General features: G+C 37.8%; 1 protein-coding gene and 1 non-coding gene across 6 annotated transcripts in view; both read left to right on the top strand.

Moving 5' to 3' along the window:
• Nucleotides 1-16,058, top strand: part of ARHGAP6 (Rho GTPase activating protein 6) — a 348,770-nt gene extending 332,712 nt beyond the window's left edge. For all 5 annotated transcript variants that reach the window (XM_061627098.1, XM_061627099.1, XM_061627101.1 and 2 more), the window contains 7 exons: nt 972-1,122; nt 2,977-3,125; nt 4,798-4,977; nt 8,822-8,919; nt 11,224-11,486; nt 12,622-12,702; nt 14,102-16,058. In XM_061627098.1, the coding sequence (XP_061483082.1) occupies nt 972-1,122; nt 2,977-3,125; nt 4,798-4,977; nt 8,822-8,919; nt 11,224-11,486; nt 12,622-12,702; nt 14,102-14,814 (1,635 nt within the window). In that variant the 3' untranslated portion in view covers nt 14,815-16,058. The remainder of the gene's footprint in view (nt 1-971; nt 1,123-2,976; nt 3,126-4,797; nt 4,978-8,821; nt 8,920-11,223; nt 11,487-12,621; nt 12,703-14,101) is intronic.
• A 4,862-nt stretch (nt 16,059-20,920) lies between these two features.
• LOC133386363 (5S ribosomal RNA) lies at nt 20,921-21,039 on the top strand. The gene has a single exon (XR_009763110.1). It is a non-coding gene; the product is annotated as a 5S ribosomal RNA (ribosomal RNA).
• Nucleotides 21,040-21,673: the final 634 nt, after the last annotated feature.

Here is a 21,673-nt window from a genome sequence, read left to right as displayed (position 1 = left end):
TGAAGCTTGGGACCACTATACCTGAAAGGTCATCTTACTCCTTATATACTCAGTCGATCATTGCACTCTGAAGGTGAGGGCCTCCTGCAGATACCATCTTATCAGGAGGTTCCTTCACCACTTAGGAACCAGACCTTTAGTGTTATGGCACCAATCCTTTGGAAGTCCCTCTCCTTAAATATTAGGCAGGCACCATCTTTGTTATCTTTTTGGTGCCTACTGAAGACCTTCCTCTTTCAACAAGTCTTTAAGTGGAGACTTGACCCCAGTCTGCGTCTGTGTTGGAATTGCTTTTTAAGATTTTTTGAGGTGTTTTATTTTAATATGTTTTAGTCTTTTGTTTTGCTTTTAGTGTTTTTGTTTGTCACCCTGGGCTTTTTCTGGGAGGAAAGGCAGGATAATTAATTAATTAATAATTCAAAACTTAGTAAAAGTCAGGAGGCCAAATACTAATCCAGCATAATATAAAATTATCAAAATTGGGCAAAACTTGTGGAGTTTTGCAACTCGGATCAAATTAATTGCTAAAGGCAGTAGTAAAGAAGTAGGTCTTTAAGTCCCATTTAAAATCCACAATAAATGGGGCTTACTATATGAGGACCATTGTATTAATAAAGAATTTCACTTTTATATTGTCTGATTCAACTTTATACTTTTTTAAAAAATTAAATTTGAGCTAAACAAAATTTGTGCAAAAATAAATTTTGACTCCATACAATGAAATAACATACATTGTATGACCCATTAACAAAAAGTGCCAGTTCAACTGATGGTATGGAAGTAATAATCCATTTATCTTCTATCAGACACTTTGTCCTTTTCCTCAGTTTCTACTTAGCAGATGTAGAACTCAGCACAGTATCAAACTGGTTGCCAATCTACTGATATTAAGCATCCATCCCTTTTTTAAAAAAATGTAGAATAATGTAGATATCTAGATGTGACATTTTTCTCTTGTGCTGATTTTCTAGTTACGTGAAGAGTTTGATCGTGGTGTAGATGTAATATTGGATGAAGAACACAGCATTCATGATGTGGCTGCTTTATTAAAGGAATTTCTTCGTGACATGCCTGATCCACTCCTTACCAGAGAGCTTTACACTCCTTTTATCAATACTCTGTGTAAGTAGTGCAATCTTCTTTTTTACTGATGCTGTAAAACATACACCACACACTAAACTCTATATAAAATGTAGAGGTGCAGTTGAATGATTTGTTCCTAAATGAACCTATTTGGACTGTGTGGGGTCCTAAACACTTGTTAGAAGCTTTGTTAAATTTTTGAAATGCAGAAAATGAAACAGCTGTCACGTGCCTGTGTTGTGCAATGGTTAGAACTCTGAGTATAGGATAGGAATAAAGGCCTAGTGAAAGTAATCGGTTCTTATTTGTAAAATGAAGCTTTTAATTTCTAATTTACAAAGTATAACAGAGTTGTGAAGAGGCAGAGATAAGGTACTTTTTCTGAGTGTGACATGGTTGATGGCTGTTTTCTAAGTTGGCAAAAGAAATATAGGCTCTGCCATTATTTCCTGATGAGCTCTGTCTGCTCCTGATAGAACTTAAGGCTATTGTGTCTCTTAAGCAGTCTTCTCCAACCTGATGCTGTCTGGATGTCTTGGACAGCAACTCCCATCAGACCCAGGCAGTGTGGTCAATAGCTAGTGTTAAGTGTGTGTACAAATAAATAGGGTGCAATGTGTTATGCAATAATGCATTTCGAAGCTTTACATAGTAGTGCCAAGCACACTGGGTTATATCCAATGTTGTACAAGTGTAAGATGAGTTCACACAACAGATCTATCACTTCTATCCTCCCCAACCTGTGCAGAACACAGTTTTCCTTCGCCTGATTTTGAGTGATTCCCCTCTCCCACTGTAGCCATGTACAGCACAACCCTGAGCCTCTAGAGAGGCTTCTTGTGGAGTACAAGGGGCTGCAGGGCAGAGGAGAAGAAGGGAAGGATCTGTTATGTAAGCTTGCCTTCCACTTGTGGAATATTGAATACCACCCATTGTCTACCTGGAACTAATGTACAAGATAAAGTATGATTCTGCAAGACTTCAAGATCTGATTTTTGTCCCACTAGTCCAGTCATACAGAGAGCTTACAGATATGCAGCCCCACTCACTGATAAGGAATAACAGTAAAAATAGGATCTATAGTAGAATTTTCTCCAGAAACTGTCATAACTACTGCAGATGTTTATCTCAGATTAGCCTGACAGGAACTTGGTTAGAATTCTGAGATACCTTTCATCAAAATTACATGAACCCTGTTGTTTAGATCCAGCTTAGACTAGAACTGTGCACAACTTTATTTATTTATTTATTGCATTTGTATACCACCCCATAGCCGAAGCTCTCTGGGCCGTTTACAACAGTTAAAAACATTAAAAACAAATATACAAATTTAAAAACACATTTTTAAAAAGCAATTTAAAAACACATGCTAAACTGCCTGGGAGAAGAGGCCTCTCAAAATTCTCTGCCCTGTTTGTTGGCAGAGAAATTGGGGAAATTATCAGGGGTGGGATTCACTATCAGCAGTGACATCAGCACAACTTCTTTTTTTTGCCCTTTTTTCTTATTTTGCTACTGCTACAAGTGCTAACAACAGTGAGTCTGGTGGCATCTTGCCATTTTGCATCCATATTGCCACAGAGCTAGCACCATTCTAAGTTACGGAAGAGGGGAATTTGTGACCAATGACGATGAATATTTAAAGAAAATTCTGCACATTAGCCTTTTCCTAGATTGATGAGAGAAAAATCTCCAAATTTTTCTAAGAAAAATGGACATTTTGGCTCAACTCTAGATTAGACATGTCTTACATTCCTACATGTAATTGCAATTTGTTGAAATCGTGTTGCAATATCATGTCAGTCACTCTGTTGAGAGTAGTATAACATGTATGTTCTTCTGCACATTACTTTGAGCACATTCCTTAGACTACTTTTACCCTGTCTCTTTTAGTGTTAGAGCCCCATGAACAGCTAAATGCCCTGCAACTTCTTATTTATCTTCTACCTCCCTGCAACTGCGACACCTTACATCGACTCCTTCAGTTCCTTGCCACTGTAGCTAGCCATGCAGAAGACAAGATAGACCAAGATAGCCAGGACGTAAGTTCAAATCATTCATTTTTTTATATGGCTACTTTCTGAGTGAATAAGAATGTTTGAAAGACTAGAGAGCTTCCTTTTTTCTCAGCATTTGCTTGTTTTACACTTCATTGTCATATTAATTTGTTTATTTTTTATGTTAACAACAAAATAGACTTCATAGTAAGTAAAGTATCAAAAGTAGCATTGATACTTGCTGTATATTGAACCAAAAAAAGGAAAAAAGATGCTTTAACATGAAAAATCCCAACTTATGTTTTGTTTGAATATAAAACAAAGGATTTGATATGTTTAGCTCCTTTCTCCTTCCCTAAAACATACTAATCTCAGTAAGTTTGATTGCAATAATTGTTAGCTGTCAATTCCTTTTTTTTAGTAGTTTTTAATTTAAAATTATGGATAATAAAGAATAGTCAATTTCCTTTGGATTATTTATGTTCCAGTTGTATATTTTTTTGGGAAATTTCTAATTTGAATGCTAACATATGTGTTGCACTTTTCAAATGTTAAGTTCTCTTGCCTGACTGCATTGCAACAGAAATATGAGAGGGTTGCCTTCTTTGATAGAAACTTGATGATGAACTCAACCAAACATGTGTTAATTGTCTCAAAATTGGCCATTGATCTTTCTTTATGGAATTTACTCAGTTCAGCATGTTGAGTTTCCCCTTTACATAAAGTAATTTTATTGCCCTTTGAGATTTTGTTGTGCAAAATTCAGTATTATTTTAGCCTATTTTCTTCTAATCATTAGGTTACACACAGTTGATTATACAGCCACAAGAGTGACTGTATACTATAGTCAGCATGGATTTTTCTCATTCCGCAATGTTAAATTGAAAATACTCCCCAAGCCATTCTGACGCGTCCCATAAGCTCATTTCAAAACAAAACCTTACAAAACTTATAGTCCTGTTACTAAATTCTTCCAAGGTACACAGGAAGTAGATTGGACCGCGAAAGACCAACCCAATTTGTGTTTGCATTTTAACACATTTGTAGGGCAGTACAATATCTCAGAGAGGAGGTCAAGTCTCCTGCTCCCCTGTCACATTCACTATGGCTGCCCAATTCCCTGCTTTTTAGATAGAAATATTTGTTGGCTATAGGTACATTCTTAAACCACAAGATTTTTTTGCCTATTAGTGAATCATTCCTGCTTCCATAGGAGTATATGGTAGTTCTCTTCTGCTTATGATCTTAGAGCGAGTTTTCTACTCAGTAATGCAACTTTCCAGCAATCATTGTTGCTGGAATGGAAACTTGCCACATCAGAATATAGAATTTTTACACAGAATATTTATACAGAATAGCCTGAACATTGAAAAGCAGCTTATAAGTAAACTGTCTCCAGCAACTTTGTATGATAAACATTACAGGTAGATCAGCCCTTAAATTGCTTGATATTCTTAAATACCAGAAACATCTCTTTTTCCTGATCTTCAGGCATCTTTGTTTAAAGGATGCACTGATGTCAAGCAAAAAATTGAGAAATAAAGATTGGTTGACATATTGAGAACAAATTTGGGATGTTACTCTTTTTTATGGCAGAAGGTTCAAGCGTATAAGACAGTGCAGGATCCTAAACTGGTTAGGCAAAGAATAGCCTACACCAAATATCAGATAGCCATTTCCAGGGTCTAGTAACCAACTTCATTCTGTTTTGTTCTAGATCCCTGGCAACAAAATGACATCACTTAATTTAGCCACTATATTTGGACCTAATCTGTTGCACAAACAGAAGACAACAGACAAAGAATTTACAGTTCAAAGTACAGCACGAGCTGAGGAGAGTACTGCAATCATTGCTGTTGTACAAAAGATGATAGAAAACTATGAAATACTTTTCATGGTAGGTAAAGACTTTTTAAATTATTTATTTAGTATATTTGTATGCCGCTTTTCTTTACCAGGTGACTTCAAAGTGGCTTCCATAGCAAGAAGAAAACAATATAATAAAAACAATACAGAACAAAATAATAATACAGTATCAATAAATAACACCACAAAATGTCATAAAAGGCTGAAATCTCAAATCAATTTAGTCTGCAAAAGAGAGACACAGATTGTATATATATACACACAAACACACACACAGTAAAGGCTCATCATTGTATAACATTCCATATCCTTCAAAGAAGGCTGTAACAGATTCCTTGGTAACAGTGTCTTCCCCCAGTGTCCAGATAGCCATGCTTCCATCTCCACGTCCTCAGGCTTGCTCAGCTGCTGCTTCCCAGGCTTCTGCTGCCGCTGCTGTTGCTAGTGGCAGTTCATGTTGGGTGGCAGCTCAGGTTTGAGGCCTGGACTTTCCTGAAGGAGGACTTAAAACTTTCTAGCTTTTCAGTGGGTCCAAATCAGAGATGATGGAAACCATTATATATATATATTTTAAAAACAGTGCAAACAAACTGCAGAGATATCTTGCCCACTAGGAAGTAGCCCTCCTTCTCTGCTTTACTGTGTGGGAACGACAACAGACCGTCTAAAAGAAAGGGGGGGAACAGTTCTTCCTTTTCCAGCTAATAAGAACTTGGGCGGCCAGCTCTCGCTTTCTCTCCACTCCCCCCACATTTTGTATTAATACAGTTTTTAAATGCACCGAGTGTGTCATATTGGTATATGTAGACATTGGCCTAACGCTGCTGAAAAAGATTAATGTTAGTATAAGGAGAAAATCCCATGAGGTTAAAAAACAAAAAGCCTCCAGTTTGGCATGATGAGATAGAGATAGCATGATCAAATTTTCAGCTGTTGATGAATAGAGTCCCTCATCTGTTACTGTGTAGTGATTTCATCCATGGGAGAACCATTTTTAGAAAAGTAGCCCCATAAGAATTAGAGATTTCTCACTTTAAAAGGAGGAAAAAAGAAATGAATGAACATGTGAGTTAGCACATTGAAGCATATTTCTTCATACTTGTTGAAGGCCTTCTGTAGTAAGATGAATAGTATGGATGATAAGGTTGAAAACTGTACAAGATATGCCTTGGAACTACAAAATCTTTGCTCACTTGCATATGAGGTGATGTATCACATAGAAGTGGTACAGCAACTCAAAATGGTTAAATGAGCAGGAGGTAAAGTTCAAAGCAACATTTAGAAGGCACTTTCACTATCAGTTTTCTGGGTAGTAAATATAACATCTGCACAGTCCCCATCTTTCATCAAGGTTGTGCTTCCACTGCAAGGATTGTGTCTCCCAATATTCACACTTCCCAGTATTTTTCTCTAAGGTAGCATATTTATTGCTATTGTACTTGCATGTAGGATGCGGTTGCATCAGTTTCATGGGCATCTCATGGATATTACCCATAATGTTATTACTGAGAAATAATAAATTAACTGCACCCAACACCTGCTAATCAGATGAGGACTGTGCTGATGCTTGCTAGCCCAGATGGACTAGAAAGATCAGTGCAAGTGGCACAGTCCAAATCATAAGAGCATAAAAAAGAGCCCTGCTACATCATACCAAACACTTTTCTAGTCCATCACCCTGTTTCCCACTGTTGCTACCCAGTGAATGGTATTCAGAGACATACTTTCATCTGATCTTGAAGGTAGTGCACAGCCATCAATGCTAATATCCATGGCTAGTAGCCACTGATAGCTTTATTCTCTGTGAATTGATCTTCTTCATCAAGCAACATATACAGATCAATATTTGAAAACACTTGTGCCTAACAAGGAACAAACTGAGTTAAAAAGCTTCTTCATGAATACCTTCCATTTTCTGAAGTCTTCAAAACTGAAAGTAGAAGTGCAAAATCAGAAGTTACAAATCTTTCATATATTGACATGAAAGTATTTGAATTATGCTAAGATTTTCTTGGATACATTGCCACATAGCAGGATATAAATGTACTGGTCTGTATTCAGCACTCTGTAGGTAGAAAGGCTCCTTCTGTTCATAGAACACTTCTGATCCAGCTAAGTGATCATGTTGGTGTGGGGACAGAATGACTTCTCTTCTTTATCTCATTTCTCATCCTGTCCTTCCACCAACTCCCACACAGTTCCTGAAATCCCCTCAGTCCTCCATAACAGTGTCCTGGGAGAGGCTCCAGTGTGAGAGGGGAGTCAGCAAAAGTAACCAGACCTTCCTTCCACTAAAAGGAGTACTGGGGATGTTTCCACTCAGAAGAGCAGCCTGGATTCAACACACTAAATAAACAAGGATGGCTAATTTTATCTATGTCTTCAACATTTCCAGAGATTTTACTTCTGTAAGGGAGGGAAGGGGGAATTGAGGACTAACTAATTTGCCTCTGGACCATTTCAGTTGTAGTAGCTTTATTCTATTACCTCTTCCTCACTTCATTTTGAAAATGAGTAGGGTGGATTTTTTAAAACTTTTTTAAAAAATTTGGAGCAGTTTTGCAGATAAATATTTTGTAGCTTTGTAGGCCAAGCTAAGTGGCTTGCTGGATGCAAGGGAACAATATACGATTTCTAATGACGTGTTTATAATTGGAAAGTGCTGCAGATGTGTGTCAGATATGTAGGGTGGAAAAGCATCTCTGTAGAAATTCTTCCTATGTTTACCAATGAGTTATTGATTGGACTGCTTCAGTGGATCTGGCTCGAACATCTGCCCCAATTTAGCTCCCATAGTTGAACATATTTATATCAAAGTATTAGTGCTTATTTCTTCATTTACAAAATGACCTCCAGAAGATACTGTTTTCATACTACTGTTAACATTCTGTCTGGGAGAACTACAAGACATGATTCTCCAAATTGGCACCCCACATTCTTCGCTAAGGCAGTAGATTGATAGCAATAGGCTTGTTGGTTTTGTTTTATGCTGATGGTTCCCCATCAAGCAGCAGCAAATTGTTTTTCAAACCCTAGAAGTGGTAAGAGTCCAGGGCTGCTGTTTATAGTTAAGACTTTAACATTTGTACTAGTTTCAAGTAAAGAAACATTTGGACGAGAGCATGGAGCCACAGTGTACAACTTAAATGTGGTGCTGCCAAGTTTTCTTTCGCTGCTCCAGCTGTGACGGGCTTTACCACTGAAACTGGAGCAAGATCTACAAAATAAAATTCAGTAGAACGGAATGTGATATTTGGCCTATTGCATGGGTTTATTGTCAGGTCAGAATGGTTCTGCTTGTCAGGAGGAATACATAATAATACTAAAGATTGTTTGTGTTTCTTTAGTGCGTTAACATCAGCAGTCTGCTATGATTTTAGCTCAATAGTAAATGTGCTATCTATAATAAATAAAACTCAAAATGAAGAACGAACAGGAGACATGGAAATCACTATGCAAGTCCATCTTTTTGTAATCAGAATGAGTGATGACATTTTAGAATAAATTAAGCATCCAGGAATAATGTCTGTTACTTGATCAGTATTTTATTGAATAAGCAGTAAAAACCAGTCTCTCCACAAACTGTGTACAGTCCATTATTTCAGCTTATTGAAACCATAGCCTTGTACACTGATGCATTCATAGTGAGGGCAAAGGGAGAGAAAAGACGCTGGGAAGAGAGAAAACTGAGTACAGTTAAACAATGCTGTTTATATCAAACTTTTCTTAAATATGTATTCTATGCAAATAATATAATCACTGATCCATTGTTCTGTGGTGTTTTTGTTTTGTTCTAATGACGATCAACCTTTGACTAGGTGGTATAGTGGTACATGATTCTCTACTAACCTTTTCGATGCGTCATTCATTTATAGGTCCCTGCTGACCTTCAAAACGAAGTTCTGATTAGTCTGCTTGAAACTGACCCAGATGTTGTAGACTATTTGCTGAGGAGGAAAGCTTCTCAGTCATCGTGAGTAATTTGTTTTCCTTCTTCTTCATTGCTTCCATTGGGAATTTGTTTTCTAGTGGAATTATTCAAAAACTCCTAATTTCAAAAACCCTGTTACGTTGATTTAAAAGAACAAGAATGTGCTGTCAGCAATAGTCCATTTTACAACTTATATGAGTGATATAGCCCTTGTGTCTTTAGAATCACTAAATGCTTTTTTCATTTATTTTTTATAGTATAGCCTATATGCTTACAAAATAATAAATTAATCAGTTAACTGACAGGAGTTCTTGAGATCTTTAACAGTTTGTTTTAATCTGTAGCCTCATTAGATCCATATGCTTTAATTCGATGGTGTTTCTCTTGTGTATTGTATAGCCATGGTTTTGTTGTTCCCTGATGGCACAGAAATTCCATTCCATGCATACATATTCCTTATTCAGTGGAACTGGCTCCCCCATTGTAGAGAAGCCAACTTGCACAGGATTAGCGGGCGCACATTGGGCATACAGAAAGCTTTGGATCAAATCTATATTGTTTGTTTCTAATGGGTTCCCGTGCAGCAGATGTTAATTCTCAACAGCACTGTCAACAGTGAAATATATTAAGTCATTTTAAATGCTTCCTAGACAGAATTCAACTTCAGGACAGTTCATATGTGCACCATCTGTCAATAACTTGCAGCTGAGTTCCATGTAGATGTGTTCATCACCATTCATGCCTCAAGGAGGCAGCACACATTTTTCCTAAGAAACGGTGTTATTATAAATTGCAGTGGATAGCACCAGTCACTGTGCTTCCTGTGTCAATAGAGGAAGATCTGTGTGTCTGAGAATTATGAGAGAATTGTCACTTATCTTTTGTAAAAGTTACTGCTTTACCTGTCACCTGATTAATAATGAGGTGTCCAGGAATCACTTTTTATATCTTTTAATGTTAGCATGTTTCCAGCCGTAATTGCGAAGTCATGGGAAAGAATTTGGCTAGAAGATGAGAGGGATAATTGTTCAACATGAAAGAATCCGATGCTCATAAGACATGGCCTGTTTCCATTCCAATTTGGAGAGATGGCTACAAATTAACTGGGTTATATTTTTCCGATGAGAAGATGGAACCAGAAAATAAAAAGTGAGATATGTGTATAGTTAACAGAATAATCCACCAAAATCTGTAACCACACATCTCTTGGGACTATGCTGACTATTCTTGATTATGGATTTTAAATCTAGACCAATGACATGGAAAATTTTGAAACTCGACAGTGACGCTTGAACACATATCCAGCAATGGAAGTCATTGGTTCCATAACAAAATGTGTGAGAACTACTTCAACACTTCATTCTCACGATGGTTGTCTTGAGACTGCTACTTGTAAAATGTACATAGCGAGTGCCTATCTTGCCTTTTCTCTTGATGCCAGTACAGATGCTTTCTCGCCTCTATCCTTAGCTAATTGCTGGTTTTTCCATTTCGTCTGCACTGGAGTACAAAACAAAGTTTGCCATGTTTCCTATATATCCTGTCAGGATAAAAAAATACTGTGTTGGGCATTATATAACATTGCTTGCCATTAACACTACTGGGATGATGTTCTATTTTTGGATCCTCCCCCTCCCCCAGCTTTCCTAATAAGCCTGGATTTGCAAGGATGAAATTTTGAATCTCCAGCTGTATATTAACATAACTAATAAAAATTCTCATGGTGAAAGCTTTCTTGTTAAATCCTTTATAAAGCAGGCAGTGGCCATTTTAAGTTCTTATCAGGGATTCTTTTTTGAGAAGAAATTGACTGTTACAAAGTTTATTTAAGGTAAGGTACTTCACATACCTTGCAAGTTTGTTGTGCAGTATTTCAGTGTTCTCCCTATCCATTCTTGTGTTACGTTATTTGACTAAATATTTATTTCCTACATGAATTTGCTAAATTTTACATTTGTTTACCAAACTGGAATACAACTGTTACACACAACCCTGGATTTTTGTCTTTTGAATCAGCAAAACTTTCTTAATCCATCGATAAAAATAATCCCATTCTAGAGAAAACTGTGTAACACAAGAAGTGAGTTCTGTGTTCAGTTTTAATTTCACCTCACTTGTTCTGAAAACTTTTTTGCGTGTGTGCAACATCTATTGATTTGTGTTTGATATATTGTGGCAGTGCAGTCTGTTTTTACTTATGCGGGGCAGAAAACAACCTCCATCATTATAGAAACACTTCCATTACAGCATCCATGGTCTTACTCTGCCCATATGTTGTTGAAATGCACCATTACTGTACGTGGACTGAACTTCATTAATTTGTGTTTGTGTGTCACATTTTATCAGAAGCCCTGAAATGCTCCAGACAGAAGGTTCATTCTCCATGGAAGGCAGGCATTCATCCATAGACTCAAATAGAGCCTCAAGTGGTGACATCTCGCCTTACGACAACAACTCCCCAGTGCTCTCTGAACGGTCTCTTTTAACAATGCAAGAAGACATGTCCTTCAATTCAGAGAAGCTATTCAAAGTACCAGAACAATTTACATTGGTCAGCGGTTTGCACCCGAAATCAAGAGAGAATTCTCTTGGATCGTGGCTTGGAAAAGGTAAGATCAGCACTCAAGCTTGGTGAAATTTCACTGTTTCCCATTTCACTGTGACATTAACACTGTGTTTTATTCATTTTAAATAGTTCTAGGCTGCCTTTTGGGGCAAAGTCCTCTGAAGGTCATTCACATAAAAAGAATTAAATCAAAAATCCAAAAGCTACAATCCAATGAAAACAGAAGTGAAAAAATTCAAAAGCCATTCCCACCCCCATATAAAATTCATTTCAACACCTAAAAGGAGTAATTTAAACCCAACAATTGAAAATCAGCAGCTATACAATACATTAAAAAGTTATATCTACATACTGTAAAATGTAAATGTACTGCCTTGAAGTCGATTCCAACTTATGGCGACCCTATGAATAGGGTTTTCATGGTAAGTGGTATTCAGAGGTGGTTTACCATTACCTTCCTCTGAGGCTGAGAGGCAGTGACTGGCCCAGGGTTACCCAGTGAGCTTCATGGCTGTGTGAGGATTCGAACCCTGGGCAGATTGTAGTCCAAAACTCTAACCACTACACCACACTGGCTATATACTGTAGCATCATAATTAAAAAGTAGTTCAGAATACATGGTTTCCAAGGCTACATTAGAGGGCCCAAATATATGCCCCTAGGGAGGGAGCTTCACAAATACAGGACCACCCCAAAAAATCTTACTCGGTATAGTGTTATCTGCTATTGCATCTCTATGTAATTTCCTCTGGCCATTCATTTCTGGATACTAACCTTCATTTTCTTCCGGTAATTTGGAGTGAGTACTTTAAAACATTCTGGTGTGCTATTTCTGAGAACTAACTCTGTCCTGTTTATTCAATTAACTCCCTGTAGAGAGTCAGCATTTTATTGTAGAGCTTCACAGTTAAGCAAATAAAATAGTTTTTTAACTTGCTGACTAATAATTGAACTTGATGGGAGGTGAACCAATTGGGGAGGGTGTTGGAGTTTCATTGCTAAGATGCCACCACTGAAAAGGTCTTGCCCTTGGTGGCCTCCTGCTTCCATGCTAGCACAAGCCCTTTACAGGAGGCTAGAAGATCTCTAGATCTTTGCCATTGTTTCTGCTGCTGTTTGTCTCTCTTGAAGAATTCTTACAGAATCCGTCTATATTCATGTTTCTCATCATCCTGTAGATGTTTCAGAAGACTATTTCAACATCTGGGGAACCTGGCATTCAACACTGAAAAGTGGTTCCAAAGATCCAGGAATGACAGGTATAAATTTTGTTACTTTTCAAGCATGCTTGATGTTGCATGTATTCACATTAGAGTGCTACATTAGTGCCATGCCATGAATCCCACTCACATAATTACCAGTCTGTACCATTATCGAATTTGTCATTATGAGGGAATCAGGTGTCCCTTTAGCAGACTATTTATTTATTTATTTATTTATTTCGATTTCTATACCGCCCACAGCCAAAAGGCTCTCAGGGCGGTGCACTACTATTCCTTTTTAGTAGATTTACTTTAGCATTGGAGTAGTAACAGCTCCATAAAGGTTAGGTGACAGGAAGGAGCAGAACATGGAAGCAGAAGCTTACCATCAGTATACATTAGAGAGTGGGCAAGGACAAGACAAAAAAGAGACCCACATTGACTGGAAGTTACTTCACACATAAGTGAGACTCGTGCCTTGCACTTTTGCTTTGTCTCCAAGGGATGGAGATTGATATCCCGGACTTTGCTTTTCTGGAGCTCTTGTTTTGCGTCCTTGATTGAATGGTGGCTAAAGTCCTTGATTGAATGGTGGCTAAAGGCTGTCTCTCGTCCCTATAAAATTTTATCTGCCTTCTCCCTGCTAAGCACATAGAACATGTTTACATGGCCTTTTGTCACCCCCTGAACTTTGGCTGACCTGCCCCTCCTTTACATTCTGGCCACAGTGTTTGGTTTTTCAGTGAGAGAAGTTTCTTGGACAGCCTGAGGCAAGTCTGGAAGCAGTCTTGGAAGGTTACAATCAAGAGGTTATAGTGGTGGCTATATCTTTTGTTTGTTTGTTTGTTTTTAATATCTCATAATTGAAGGTTTATTACCTTTAGAGTTGGAGGTTTTATTTAGAAACTAGAGATTCCGTTTAGCTAATAGCTATCAACTGGAAGACAGGTCAACTTACGTTTTTTAAAGCCAAGGAAATGGTGATAGCCACGTCTTGTGATAGAGAGAAGTCATAAGTTACATGTTGCAGAAAAAATAATTCTGTTTATCTGTTCTGAAGTTATTTCTAATCAATTTCATAAGGTGACTACGTATTCTGGTTTCCAGTCCAATTAAAAAAAAAGATGTCATCTCAGAGTACAGCATGTTTAGTTTCCGGCGTCTTAAACTGAGAACCAAGTTCTCCTGAAAACCCTAGAAAGTCAAAATATTGTGGTGTTATTCCAAACCAAAGTAGACTACCTTTGGGTATATTACTCTAGGGTGATTTACATGCATGAACAAAGCTTTGTTTATTATAGTCACCTATTTTATATTAATAGACTGCAGTCCTATCTTATTATAATTGCCCATACATGATGTAAGATCCTGGTGCCTGCATTTTTGCTGTTGTTTAAATGTTGTGTCAAAAATTACGTGCATGCTTTATTGATGAGCTTTCTACATGGGCCTGCAGGGTCATCTGGAGACATCTATGAGAGCAGCTCACTGCAGCCAGGGCAGTGCTCTCTTTCTCAAGGGAACCTATCACTGCCTTCACCTCAGTGGCTGGGGAGCACCACAGAATTAGACAGTGGAAAACAAATAATCCGAAGGAGTCAGACTACGACCGCCCTTCCTGAGTGTCGCCCTCATCCTCCCCTTTCTCGGATTTACAGTACCCCACAAATGGAAGCTGGCAGGAGGAATTCCACCCAGTCCAATTTAGAGCAGTATTTTTCTATGGGTAACACACAGCACCTTGTGGAGCGTGACTCAGATACAGCTTGTTTGCACGACACAATGAATCCGTTGTACCTGAAGCAGGGCGAAGCGGTTCAGAAAGATAGGCCTCCACCACCACCTTATCCTGACAAAGCAAAGCAAAGTTCTTCCTCATCCCTCCAGCCAACTGTCTCTTCAACAGAGCATCCACTGTGGAGGGTCCAGAGGCCAGAATCACGTTCCAGGGCCATAGGAGCAAGAGTAATGACACAAGTGCCTGAACAGTCTACTCTGTTTGAGGAGCAACAGGACAAAATGGGGAGAGAGTACTCTACTACAGACAGTGAGCAAAACAGTAAACATTTGTCAGAGCCCGATTGGCATGACTGGCAAAGGGATCGATGGCAGATTTGGGAGATTTTATCACCTGATAATCCAGATGCTCTCCCTGAAACATTAGTATGACTAGATGCCAGCACTGGCCATGCTTTTCCCAGATAAGGAAGGAATGGTAGCGATGGACTGGATTCTAGCTTCGTTTTATACCAAACAAGTGTCATTTAATTTTTTTTAAAAAAACAGCTATGTTCACTTTATAAAACAATTTAATGGTATTGTAAAATTAATGAATAAATTTTATTTCTGGTTTTGCAGTTATAAGAAGGAAAAATGATATGACAATTCCAGCCCTAGCCACTCTGTAAAATATAAACTGTGTGTATATTAAAAACTACAGCCTTGATGTCGCTAAGATATATTTATGTATCTGCAGTCCAGATGATTGTATATTCTGCAAAAGTTTTTTGTATGATAGTATTGTGCTCATATGCAGAAAACAACCAACCTTGGCTGCTTTTTTAATAAAAAAAATAATACTTTAATCACTGCACTTATATTACCACAAGATGCATTGAGGCTCTCTTGAAAGTGCACAAGCTGGTTTATGTGCTTTTAATTAACCTGTTTGTGGGAGACATATATTTTCACTGCCTATAAAAAACACTAATGTGGAATGAAACCATTCATTACAAGCCATATATTTTATAGTGAGCAAGTTAGAGGGGAAGAGTATCTACCATGTTATTAGCTTGCAAACAAATTTTTTAAAATTGATGCAATATGATAAAATTTATATATATTTTAGACTCTATTAGAAAGCAATTTAGTTAATCCTTCAGAAGCAAGGCTGTGCCTACACCAAACAAAGGAAGTTCAAAGTTCCGTGCCCCATTCCAGATCAACTGCAATCTTATATACACAGTATATAATATATATTTATAGATATTATAGTTTTAAAGCAAACTGGAATCCAAATTCAATTAAAGTACTGCTTTTCCTTTGTTAAAAAAGTAACAAAGTATTATGGAAAAATTCTTATGTACTTTAAGGGACAAGTATAACTGGATCCCACATACAGATTCCAGAGTGAATATGACCATTTTACACAAAAAATGTGCCAAAAAGTGCAATGTCGTATTTGTTAAATGTTGATGTTCATGCAAATCATAAACTACAAAAATGTTTGGGGCCAGCAGGTGGCAGTACATTGCCATTTTGAAGGATTTCCCCCATTTAACAAGGGAAAGGTCTAACCTGTGACATTCTTATGCATATGATTGTCTTAATTTTAATGGTTAAAGACTTATCCAGTCATGTACTTAAGTTATGTCTTGTGCCATAAGGATGGAATAAAGTCTGCTTAAAAAGAATATGCTTCTATTTATTAGTTTTTAAATCATAGTGTCAACACAGTTGAGAAGACGTGTCAATACAATACAAATCTGTAAATGTATTACTTGGTTTTCTTTCTGCTACCATAGGAGAACACAACTATTATGATAAGCTGTAAGTAAGGGTGATTTTTCACTTCTTCCTTGATTTTTGATATTCTGAGGTATCTGGTATTGTTTTCTGATATATTAGGAATACTGAATTATTCCATTTAAAACAAAAATCTCTAGTGTTGTGGCACCTACCCTTCGGAATTCCCTCCCCGTACATATTAAACAGTCGCCATCTCTGTTATCTTTTTGGCACCTGCTGAAGACCTTCCTCTTTCACCAAGGCTTTTAAGCAGAGACCTTATCCCAGTCCACATCTGTGTTGTAATTATTTTAAAGATGGTTTTAGAGATTTTTTTTAAAAAATTAAAAAATATTTTGTTTTTAAGGTGTTTTTTAGATGTTCTTTTTAAAATATTTTATAGATGTTTTTAGTGTTTCACCGTTTGCCATCCTTCTGGGAGGAAGGACGGATTATAATTAAAATTGTGTTGATGTTGTTTCCAAATTTTGGCCAGAGCATCATATGTGTGAAGATTTGTTGCAATGTTTTGTTTCTTTGGTTCACTGTGTCCTTTTTATTGCTGATGTGTGCATGCAGATTAGTAAATCAATATATAAATCATCCACTTTGAGGTGACTGCATGCATGATGGCTTCTGGATCATGTTTGTGTTCTTCCAGTGCACAAGATCATTGCAGAAAGCAAGTTTGATATGATTGTACATACAACTGTATTAAGATGCTTTTTTGTGTGCAGATGTGTGCATTTGTAAAACAGTGCACAAAAAGGATATTGATTGATTGAGTTTATTTCTATGCCACCTTTCTACAGCATGCTGTGCCCAAAGTGGCTCACAACAAACATTCAAAATATCAAAATACAAAGTGCTGGGGGTGCGGAGAGAAGCAAGTTTACAAAAGCCAACAATAAATTCAAATAAAACAAAAATCAACCATTTTTGTTGATGTAGAATAAATCATATTACAAACTGATAGCTAAATTGGATCACCATGGCAGTCAAGCAGCTCAGCCAACACATATGCAACCGCTCCAGCTACAAATGCAGATTGCAGAGTCCATCACGTTTCAAAGGCCCTGGTGCAGTCTGGAGTCATGGGAATCCTGCCAATTCAGAAGTTCCCAAGAAAGGACTGCAAGTGGCCAGCTGATGCAGGCCAACATTCGGTAAATTCTGAAGACATAGACAATGTAGAAAATTAAAATCATAACTAAGTCATACATGGAGATAATTTCGAAGTAGGTGTATGTACTGTGATCTATCCACCGTGAAGATCTTATGCAGATGAATCCGATCAGCAGCAATAACATTTGGGCCACTTTCAGCATGGCTGAGTAAGAGCCCGCATAGCTTCTATCCAGCAACCCAGAGTCCGGCCTGAAGGCAGAAGACAGTGCGCACTGGAGGAGGAGGGCATCGAGGCACCCCCGCTGCTGGCATCGGTGCAGATCACCCGCACCCCATGAGACATCTCGCTTGCACCTGTTCAAACATATATCAAGCTTTTTTCAATATAATATCAATGCACATCAGTAGCATGGGAATGAGATGCAAATGAATTGAAAGATACAGCAAACTGGGCATACTCCAATTCCACAATCAATTTTAGATTTTTTTTCTTATTAAAGTAAGAATCAGGAAGAGTGGGATGAAGGACAGATGTACCAGAGAAACAGTAAAGGGATGAAATGATAAAGGTCCATTTATATTGGTAACATATGGCTCGATGCTTTTAAGAATAATCTTTAACAGCAGACTTCCAAAGCCTCTGAGGGCGTGGAGCCTTTCTTCCTCTTTCTACCCAAAGCAGCAGCCATGCTAGTCACTTGCAGCAAAAACAAGAGGCTTGTGGCACTTTTAAAGGCTAACATAGTTAATGTCCACTTCATTGCTCTCATAAGCAAAAAAAGTCCAACAATCTCTTAGTGTAGGGGGCCAACTTTTATTTTTATTGGTTTATGTTTTGGTTTATTTTATCCAGTATTTCCATGCTTCCTGTATGGAAGAGAAAAAATATTTCAGATTCTTCCCATTTTAGTTTGTACAGTACAATTCTATTAGCAAAAGATTATTTGGAATTAAATCCCACTGTTTTCCATGGAGCTTACTTCCAAGTCAGTCTGTTTAGTCTAACTTTTTCATAAGTCGTATTTCCAGATCTTCATATTTTTAGTTAACGTGTTACATTGTACATGAACATATAAAAGTATTACTTATTTAAGAAATGTATTTTAAAAGGCTCCTGATGGAGTCCATGTTAGCATGGTCCATGAGCTTCTGAAAGCAAGTGCAGCTGCTTGCCCAAACTCAGTACAAGCATTTTGCTCCTCCCTGTAAAGACGAAATAGTTACAGGGCTTCAATAAAAATATAGCAAAGACGCTAATCTGAAAAAGAACATTTAGACTCTGTTCTTGGGGGGGGGAGCTCGGGCTGTGTGGTTCTTCTCAATACCAGAGGGGCATGGGAAGGAACTACACAACAGTGCCTACAAGTTTAGTATTTTCATTTGCAAAGATACAAGCAGTCAATTCCCTCAGGTTAAAAAAATCATGAGAAATCATGAGGCCCAGAAAGCATTTTGTCATGCCGAAAGTAATGAATGTATGCAACGACGTAGCAGGTTGGCTTCATGAAACAAAAACACGATTATCACTTAATGAGAGAGGGAGAAGAAGAAGGGGCAGGTGACAATCTGGAAAACTGGGACTCCAAAATGGAAGACTTCCTCCAGTCTGATGTTCTAAAAATTGTAGCATCCCAAAAGGAAGTGTTCCACTTGGAATGAGACAGATTTTTTAGAACTCAGCTTTTAAAAATAAACGAATAAATCTCTGTGCATAGCTGCAGCAACACTGAGGCCAGCTGCACGTGCTTCGTGGTCAGATACCCTGAGGGGTCTGTCCACATATGTTTCAGTTAGTGGTGAGAAACTCTGTATATCATACAGAGCTTGGAATGTTCATTTTTAAAAGGAACCAGTTCATATTTGTCCCTTTACAAAATGAACTAGTTTGGTTTATGTTTTGTTCAGATTTCAGTTCCAGTTCATCCAAATGATCCACAGGAAAAACAATTCAGCATTCAGAACGTTACAAGCTGCTGTGCTGAAGTATAAAATAGACTAAAGACTAAGAAAACATCAAAACACACACACAGTGGAATGTGCATTGTTTAATTTATTTTCCCCAACAATTATAATCCTTAAGCTTAAATGCCCCCCAAAGTCTTTAAAAAGGAAAAAAATGAATGTGAAAATGAACTAGAAGTCATTCAAAGTTCTGCTCCAAGATGAACTTAATTCACAAGCCTTTCCAGACATGCAGAGGTTGATATGTTTTAATATTTTAGTTAGTAGCTGCTGTTATTGTTTTAAATATGTTTTTAATTTCTTGTTTTCAACTTTTATTGATAATTTTAATGGTTTTTTGTAAACTGCTTAGACGTCTGCAGTAAAGAGGTATATGAATTTTGTTAAACATACAAATTCAGTTCATTGGCAATTACAGGAAGGCCTTTCAGGTGTAGTTTAGAAATTTTTGTACTAATTCAAGTAAACTTCATTAAACTGAACTACAGTAATAACTTAGTTAACAAATCCTCCAGGAAGGAAGCTCCTTTTATCAAAGTCTTCTTTGTTGGGTGTGGGGGCATGAGGGGGGCACACACTCTGACATAGTCTGAATGTGGCTCCTTGTCTACTAGATTATGGCTGCTGCAGGTAGCTCCCTCGCCCATGGCTGGAATGGTGCTCCTTGCCAGGTGGTGCAGGCACCTCTGCAGTAAACAGTGCTTCGGGTGCCCTGGAAACACTGTTTACTGTAGGTGTGTCTGCTCGAGGATAGGGGAGGATGGCACAGAGAGAGAGCACGAGGGGGTGGCGGCTGCCCCTTGTCTGCCTGCTCAAGAATACAGAGGAGAATTGTGTTCAGAGTTTAGATTGCTAGAGCAAGATGCTACATAATAAAAGAAAAATGGCAAGGCAGGCATCCCTAGATGCATTTTGGAAGAAGCCTTCAAGTGATCTGTATGGAAGGCTTATCTGACCTGGTTGTTTCATTACAGGCATGAGTCTTGTTAATTTTGAATAAAACGTTTGCTGTAATATGTTGAACTGCTCTTTTTTTGTGATATAGGAGTCTATCCCTATTCTTTCCATGTTATTCCTACCTCTGGTACCAAAATGTCTGTTGAAGAAATATTGTCCAGAGTCGCATGTACTTCATTAAATGAGGTATTACTGTAGTTCATTCCAAGCATTGGTATCATTTCGTATTGCTTTATTAGGTCAGTATTTTTTCTCCCCCATAAAACAATCTTCCTCCAGGATGAAAAGAGATCTGTATGAATTTGACCTGAAAATAGTCATGATTATCTGTACTGTGAGGATATCGGGTAAACTTACCATTAATCCTATTGTAAACTTTTTGTAACAGAAAATTCAGAGAACCATAGAATAGTAGAGTGGGACGGGGCCTATAAGGCCATCGAGTCCTGCTCAATGCAATATTCAATTGTTAATGTCTCTCTAGATCCAGTATCAACATATTCACTTACTGAAGATAAATACTGTGAAACATTATTTGACAAAGAATGTCGTTTATTTTACTAAAGTCTGCTAGCTCTGGATAAGATATAAATGTACTTTTAAATATGTATTTTGTATGTATGTGGTATAAAAAAACAAAACTGTTGATACATGACATAGTGTTAATAGGACTAGATGTGGTGTCTTCAACTTTGTATTTTTATCTCCTCCGTGATTCTCGGTCTACGGCCATACTACCCTGAACATGCCCGATCTCATCTGATCTCGGAAGCTAAGCAAGGTCAGGCCTGGTTAGTACTTGGATGGGAGACCGCCTGAGAATACCAGGTGCCGTAGGCTTAGAGGAGGGCAATAGTAAACCATCTCTGAATACCTCTTACCTTGAAAACCCTATGAATATATCCAAAAGATTCATAGGATCACCATAAGTCGTAATCGACTTGAAGGCATATAACAACAACAGTGATTCTCGACTGTATTTAGGCCTTAAGAAAAGAATGTAAACCTCTAACATGAATGAAGACTCTGCTGTTTGTGAATGGCTGACCAGTTGATGTACTTTGAAGCTCCTTGATATATCCATTCAATCCCCTCTCTCATACAGTGCCCAGGTGCAAAAAACTGGAGGACTGCATGCAAATCAGTCAAGATGGGTGGCCTTCCTCAACTTTTGAGTAGCCCTGTATTAGACCAAAGGTTACATTTGTAATTTAACCAAAACCTTTTAAGAAATTTGTGTCATTGACACATTTAATGCTTTTTTCTGTTCTCCCCCTTCTGTGGACCTGCTATGATCGCAATGTCATGGCTTCACCCTATAATGTCTCAGGGTTTTTTGCCAGCACATGAAATACCAGGAGTTTCAAAGTGTGTGGCATATGTTTATTTTGAAATCAACTGGAAGTGAGAGTGCTCTCTTAGCTCTGTTCTAAAATACTGTGAGTGCATGAGAAACTGTTGAATCCACAGACTA

The sequence above is a fragment of the Rhineura floridana genome, chromosome 5 (assembly GCF_030035675.1).
Source record: "Rhineura floridana isolate rRhiFlo1 chromosome 5, rRhiFlo1.hap2, whole genome shotgun sequence".
Classification (NCBI taxonomy): domain Eukaryota; kingdom Metazoa; phylum Chordata; class Lepidosauria; order Squamata; family Rhineuridae; genus Rhineura; species Rhineura floridana.
Note: the sequence above shows the minus strand (reverse complement) of the source record. Positions and strands in the feature narration are given on the sequence as shown.